This window comes from Priapulus caudatus, unplaced genomic scaffold (assembly GCF_000485595.1).
Source record: "Priapulus caudatus unplaced genomic scaffold, Priapulus_caudatus-5.0.1 Scaffold1120, whole genome shotgun sequence".
Taxonomy (NCBI): domain Eukaryota; kingdom Metazoa; phylum Priapulida; class Priapulimorpha; order Priapulimorphida; family Priapulidae; genus Priapulus; species Priapulus caudatus.
Genome location: NW_014578181.1, coordinates 37,699 through 45,408, shown reverse-complemented (window position 1 = coordinate 45,408; position 7,710 = coordinate 37,699). Strand labels below are relative to the sequence as shown.

General features: G+C 47.7%; 1 protein-coding gene across 1 annotated transcript in view; it reads right to left on the bottom strand.

The window, feature by feature from the left end:
• Positions 1-635: 635 nt before the first annotated feature.
• Positions 636-7,710, bottom strand: part of LOC106815461 (afadin-like) — a 19,636-nt gene continuing 12,561 nt past the window's right edge. Inside the window, exons 3-4 of the mRNA XM_014819921.1 lie at positions 906-1,086; positions 636-780 (exon numbers count right to left, since the gene is read on the bottom strand). Of these exons, the coding sequence (XP_014675407.1) occupies positions 636-780; positions 906-1,086 (326 nt within the window). The remainder of the gene's footprint in view (positions 781-905; positions 1,087-7,710) is intronic.

Here is a 7,710-nt window from a genome sequence, read left to right as displayed (position 1 = left end):
CGGCCGTTCAGTGTGTGATCAGACTTACCTGCCTTCAAGTGCTGTAATCGATGACCTTACCTGCTTCAGTGTGTGATCGATGGCACTTGGCCTGCCTTCAGTGTGTGATCATGACTTACTGCCTTCAGTGTGTGTTCATGATTACCTGCCTTCAGTGTGTGAATCGTGACTTCCTGCTTCAGTGTGCTGATCATGACTTACCTGCCTTCAGCGATGTGATAGATGACATTACCTGCCTTCAGTATGTATCAATGACTTGACCTTGCCGTTCAGATGTGATGATCATGACTTACCGCACTTCGTGTGTGATTCCATGACTTACCTGCCTTCAGTTGTGTTCATTGACTTACCTGCCTTCAGTTGTGCATCAAGACTTCTAGCCTTTCAGCAGGTAAGTCATGAACACACACTGAAGGCAGGTAAGTCATGATCACACACTGAAGACAGGCTAGCTGGGATTCTAGGATTCACAGCCAATGCATAGATTCCAGAATACATGACGATGGATTTTTGAATCCATATCGAACACAGATTTCAAACCTCACGACAGATGAAGAATACATAATTCAAGAAGAATGCATAGATTTCCAAACTCAACGACGACTACGATTGTGGAATCAACGACAGATGTAGATTCAAGAATCCACAAGGAATGTATAGTATCCAGAATCCAAACGGAATGCATAAATGTTAGAATCTACGACAAATGCACAAATGGCTAAATACATGAGGAATCTGGAATCCACAAGGAATTCGTAGAAGCTAAGATCCATGAGGAATCTGGAATCCACAAGGAATTTGTAGAAGCTGAAATCCATGACAAATGCACGGATTCCCGAATAAACGACAAATCCAGTTTCGAGAATCCATGAAGTACACCGAGATGGCGCTGGAAATGCTCTTACCTGATTGGCTGGCGGAATCCGCCATCGTCATCGTCGTCGTCGTCCAGTAGCGCCGGCGTCGACTTTGCCTTCGACGGCGGCTCGCTCTTCTGCGACGTCGGCGTGCCCGGTGGCGCCTCCTGGTTGACGTTTCCGGTACTCGACGTGCGCAGCCGCTCCTGGGCCGACCTCGGGTCGCGGGCTGCGAGAGGTCAGCGAGAGGTCAGCGAAAGGTCAGCAGCGTGCAACAGGTGGCGCCTGTGGTCGCGCGCGATCTGGGCATGCCGAGATATGACCAGTGCACGCGTGGCACAGAGAGATAATGCTGATAGATTAGGATTAGCACTGAATTAGGGATAGTAGAGCGCCATAGGCTGAGCAAATTCCTAGGGGGGGGGGCAAAATTTAATGATTCAACTGTGTAATGATGAGCGACGGGCGCAGCTCTTGATCGACGTCCATAGTGTGGTAGGGGTGGGTCTGAGACGAGGCTTTCACGGATAAGTGACCACAAAAATCACGTTATGGTTATTTACGATTATTAGCTAAGCTTGTTTTTTTCCTTTCGCTCCAAAATCTAGGGGGGCAGCTACCAAAAAGTCTAAAGTGACCAAAAAAATCTTTACAAAATAAAGCGTTTTTAGGTGTACCCCTTGCCCCCCCCACCCCCACAGGCTACGGCACTGTAGTATTGTAACAAAATCAACATGGAATTATGGTTATCACTGGATTAAACTTACACGAGATTCACATTACCACTGCATTAGGATTAGTACTGTAGTAAAATTAACACGAGGAATAGAATTAGAAGCGGGGTAACGACGATACACGGTACGCTGTACATGCGCCCCCGACTGGAGCGCCATCTAGCACACGAGAATGCGATCGTGCGACAAGTGAACAGAGGGGTTAGTTACCTCGGAATATGCGTCCGAACACTCCGCCCTCGTAAGCTTGCGAGGAGAAGAGAATGTCACTCAGTACCAGCACAGAGCATATAGACTACTCGTTTATTATTTAATCAAACTAATTATGATAATAATAATAATAATGGTAATATAATTACAGAAGATTTGGTGTTAAAAATTATGATGGTGATGATGATGATGATGATGATGATGATGATGAAGATGATTTAGGGTTAGAGTTAGGGTTAGGGTTAGGGTTCACATGTATACAATAGGCTACATGTGTACACAAATTCAGAGATGCCAACACATATTTGAAGCAATCTGTAGTTTCTGGCCATCAAATTAGTAGTTCGAGGGTCACGTAGTGACCCGAGTTGGCTAGGGGGGTCCGGCATGCCCCCCGAAAAAAATTTTGATTCTGAGATGCAATTTCCGGGGTTAAAAAATGACAATAAATAGACAAAAAATGGGAATAATTGACAAAAAAATATTTTTTCCTATGACAGTGAAATTCGTAGTTTGATACAAACTGGTCGTAGTGGTGCAAAAGGAATAGAAATTCGTATATAATACGGATAAATCGTAGTAGTTGGCATCTCTGACACATGTGTGAAAATGAGCATTTCTCCCCGGTGCACGATTCATCAAAGCTCACCTTCGCCGCGACTATGCTCAACCCGATGCCGCCATTTTTCTTCGGAAAGGTGATCACTTGTCGCTCGGGCTCGCCCCTCAGTGGCGGCCCCTGGCTGCGGAGATCGTCCGGACGCTGGCTGGTTCTGGACACCGGTCTTCCCGGCTGAAAGCAACACCAACGAGGTTGAACACACAGCATACGATGTACACAGTACAGAGAAGAGGTGGGAGAGGGGGAGTGAGGGAGAGAGAGGGAGAGAGAGGGAGAGAGGGAGAGGGAGAGAGGGAGAGAGGGAGGGAGTGAGGGAGAGAGAGGGGGAAGTGTGGGTGTAGCGAGAAAGAGAGAGAGGGGAAGAGAGAGGGGACAGGATAGCGAGAGAGGGTGAGAGAGAGAGAGGGAAAGAGGGAGGGAAAGAGGGAAAGAGGGAAAGAGGGAGAAAGTGAGAGCGAGAGAGAGAGTGAGTGAGGGAGAGAGAGGGGGAAGTGTGGGTGTAGAGAGAAAGAGAGAGAAGGGAAGAGAGAGGGGACAGGATAGGGAGAGAGGGTGAGAGAGAGACCGCGGTTCGGCCGTCGGGAGGTCGTGAGACAACGTCCTCGGAGCGTTTGGATGTCTCTCCGCTCTCCGTTCATAGATCGGCGCAACACAACGCCCGCCTCGATTCAAACCCGAATACGGTCCAACGCTCTTGTCGCGGTTGCCTATGGTTTCCAAGTTGTAGCACCGAGAGAGAAAGAGAGAGATAGATCCCGAGGCCACAAGATACGACAGACAGAGAGAGAGAGAGAGCTGAGAGAAAGACCGACAGAAGAGAAAGAGAGAGAGCAGACAGAAAGAACAGAAGGGGCGATAGGAGAGAGGAGGGGAGAGGTGTGACCGTATATTTCAGTATTGTAGTTTTGAAGTCTAGTTGAAGGTGCTTAGTGGCATCGTTCACGTGATTCACCCTCATCTCTGCACGTGTTAAAAGATTTCTACAACGAGAAATATCAATAGGCGAGCAGACGGCAGTGGGCGCCATCTTGCTGGGTCTGTGTGTGTGTGTGCGTCAGCGCTGTTTCAAGGTATTATCATAACGCGTTTGAACGTGAAGCCTGCGTTTGTGTCAAATTTCATCATTGTTGCCAATAGACACAAATGTGCGCACAGGCACCGCAGCGTAATATAAGATACATATGCACAGTACACCCGTGCACGTCGCACACCATGTATCATGCACGCACACGGACACGACACACGTACACATACACACGTGTCATATAGTTATATATGTATATATATATATATATATATATATATACTGTATACCCTATTAATATATACCTCTACTATATATATGCGTACACGGTACACACATATATAACACACCATTATTTTAGAATACACAACTAATAGATTCATTAATTGTTCTTCTATCTGCTATATATATTTTTCATGTTGTTTAAATTTTATTTTTAATTTTTATAAAGGGTACAGTACCTCTAGGATTTTACTGCCATACAACTGTAACTTACTGTATAGACAAATCGTCTATAACCACATGTCATTTGTCCACCAGACTACTTAATTAATTATTTACACATCAACGCAGGGAAATTTGAGAGCGGCGCCATGACACCCGGCGTGCTCCACCCGAAAAGTTGCGTATTTTCATTTTTATTTTGCAGGTAAATGACGAGGGCTAATCACAAAGTGCAATTATATTTTACCCTAAATGCTATTTAACCGCACGATATTCATTTTAGGGCAAATTTATTCATATTATAACTGAAACTATATGCTCGTTTATAAGATTATTACAATCTTTTGCTTTTAAATATAAATTAGAAATACCCTCGTCTGTAGCCCTTGGCTGGGAAGTGTTTTGCGCAAGCTTCTCAGAATCGTGCGCTTTGAGTGGCGCCACCGTCGTTGTAATCAACTGTAGTCCGTTAGTTTTAAAAACATTAAAAAAAATATTTCTTTTAATGGTGATTGAAACGCATGAACCTTTTTATGTAGGCCCAATTATACACCCTAACATTAAGCTGAAAAGTACCCTAGAACCTAGAGGCTACTGTTCTTAAATGTGCTAAGTGAAGGCTCCTTTTTGTGTATATTGGTAGTCTTATCCATTGTTTATTTTGCCTCCTAGTGAGTGAGTTGCGTCCATACAATATTATTTGATTGATATCTGTTTTTAATTTTAGTGTCCTTGATTTAGATTTATGTCACGTAGCCGGTTTGCGCGAACTGGCTTCCGAGCCCACGTGACGAGGTCCCACGCACCAGCAGCCACGCACCAGCACCTAAACAGCTACGCACGCTGAGCGTGGCCTGACAGTCAGGCTTGATGCGTAGGAAACGTCGATGCTTTGGCGATATGATCCTGTAGAAGCGCGTGCGTAACCGAAGGGTGTTTCGTGAGCTACGAGAGAGAGGACGTTCGTGTGTCTCGGCAGCCGTGCGTGAGCCGAAGACGTGTGTCATCCCAGCCGTGCGCGCGAGAGGACGTGTGTCGTCCCAGCCGTGCGCGAGAGAGGTACATGTTGTCGTCCCAGCGTGGCGTGAGAGAGGACTGTGTCGTCGCCAGCCGTGGCCGTGAGAGAGGACGTGTGTCGTCACCGTGCGTGAGAGAGGAGTGTGTCGTCGCCAGTCGTGCGTGAGAGAGGACGTGTGCGTCCCAGCCGTGCGTGAGAGAGGACGTGTGTCATCCCGGCCCGTGCGTGCGAGAGGACGTGTGTCGTCCCAGCGTGCGTGCAGAAGAGGACCGTGTGTCGTCCAAGCCGTGCGTGAAGGGACATGTGTCCGTTCCAGCCCTGTGGCGTGCAGCAGGAGACGTGTGTCGATCCCACCGTGCGTGAGGAGAGGCACGTGTGTCGTTCACAGCCGTGGCTTCGAGAGAGGACGTGTGTCGTCCAGCCGTGCGTGAGAGAGGACTGTGTCGTCCCAGCCGTGCGCGAGAGCAGACGTGTGTGTCCCAGCCGTGCGTGAGAGAGGAGTTGTGTCGTCCCAGCCGTGCGTGAGAGAGGACGTGTGGTCGTCGCCAGCCGTGCGTGAGAGAGGACACTGTGCTCGTCCAGCCGTGCGTGAGAGACGGACGTGTGATCGTCCGTCGTGCGTAAGAGAGGACGTGTGTCGTCCCAACGCGTGCGTGAGAGAGGAGCGTGTGTCGTCCCACCGTGGCGCGGAGAGGAGGACGTGTGTCTCCAGCCGTGCCGCTGAAGCAGAGGACGTGTTTCGTCGGCCAGCGCGTGCGTGAGGAGAGGACAGTGTGCGTCGCAGCCGTTGCGTGGAGAGAGGACGTGTGTCTCCCAGCCGTGGCGCTGAAGAGAGGACGTGGTGTCGCCCCAGCCGTGGCGTGGAGAGGACGTGTGTCGTCCAGGCCTGGCGTGAGAGAGTACGTGTGTCGTCCCAGCGTGCGTGAGAGGACGATGTCGTCGTCCAGCGTGCGTTGGAGAGGACGTGTGTCGTCCCAGCGTGCGTGAGGCGAGGCACGTGTCGCTCCGTCCCAGCCGTGCGCTGAGAGCAGGAAGTGTGTCGATCCCCAGAAGAAGAAGAAGAAGAGAAAGAAGAAGAAAAGACGAAGAGGAAGTACGAGAGAGAAGAAGAAGAAGAAGAAGGAAGAAGAAGAAGAAGAAGAATAAGAAGAAGAAGAGGACAGGAGACGAAGAGGGACTCCTCTGCACACCTACCTGTTAAGTTTCTTGTTAACGTGTCGTAATAGATTTACCAGCTCTATGGCATTGGCACATGTAGCGTCACGCGTGTATTGACGTTATCATATTATCAAGGCTCATCAATTATTGAATATCATAACATCTATCCGAGAGTATTATAACTAATCATCTATTATGAGCCTCTTGATCTTTATGTAATTGTTTGTTACATGTGATCATGTAAATGTCTTGTAACTCTCACCTGCTCCACGGCCTCATCGTTTTGCGTACTGCATACCGTTAAAGCCCAAATCACTGTAAAATACACGGAGTTCATTAAGGACTAAAAGCTACTGTTCCTGGTCTTTCGTGCACCGCAGCGGCGTGCTGGTTAGGATAGAAAAACAATGCGAACCTTGCGTTGACAGGTGCTATATATATATATAGTATATACTATACTATATATAATTATTATTATATATATTTTTCCCTCCCCCCCCCCCCCCCTACCCCTACTCCTACTAATACCCAGCATCACTCACACCCACCACCTCCCTAACGCCACCTGTCGGACACTCTCTCCTTCTTCCAGGGCAATCGTCTCGTTGCTCACAACCCCGACACTGGCACGTGGCGACGGAGACCGGAGAACCTCAACCACGCCCCTCAACGCGTTTCAATGCAAGCGACATGTAGCGCCTAACTGGCTCGTGTTCGAATAGACAACATAAAGTGAAGGCGTTTTCTCGTATACAGCTTTCTTGATAATAGCCTGCGTCACACGAGACTCGTATTTCTAAATACCGGATTGCGAAATACCGTAAAAATTTTTTGAGACAAGATACGGCGGCCGTAGCAGCTTCACCACGCCTTGCATCTCGCGCCCTCCCAATACCGGTATTTGTGCAGCTGCGCAGCTGGCTTTAAACAATCAAGCGAACAGCTGGCGAAATAAACATGCAATGCGCACCAACTGCTGATAAAATACGTAGACTGTCCGCCGCTCGACCAGTTCCACTCGCGTTAGCATGGAACTGTCGAGCGCAGACCAGTCTATAAATAGCGGCTTCAGAAATCCGGTATTTAGCGTTCACACGAGGAAATGCGCGTCCAAGAAATCCGGTATTTTGCAGCACGGCAAATTATTCGGGGTCCTGGGCAGCCTCCGTATTTAATGAAATACCGGATCTGTTTAGATACGCCGTATTCTTGGCCGCGTCATTTTGGCTCGTTAACGCTTAAATACCGGTTTCTGCTACGTGTGAACGCGCTATTGTGAAATATTTACGTTATGACCGTCTCTGTTGCCAATGATGAAACGCCATGAGCATGTTTTTCAACACACCTTTAAGTATTTCTGCCTTAGAAGCCGTTGTGATGTCAGTATATTTACTTATTTTGAGCTTTTAATTCAATGTTATAATTATATTTAATTTATTGTTTAACGTGTTGGTGTAACGAAGCTATCGGTAATCGTAATGCTGTGGCCTCAGACACCTCGATGGTCAGATAAATGTCTAGGTGATAGATGGATAGATCTGTCCGTAATATATATATGTATATATATATATATATTTAATAATATATATACATATATTACTGCTACAAATAGCCAACTTTGTCTGTCTGCTGTATGCTGATGG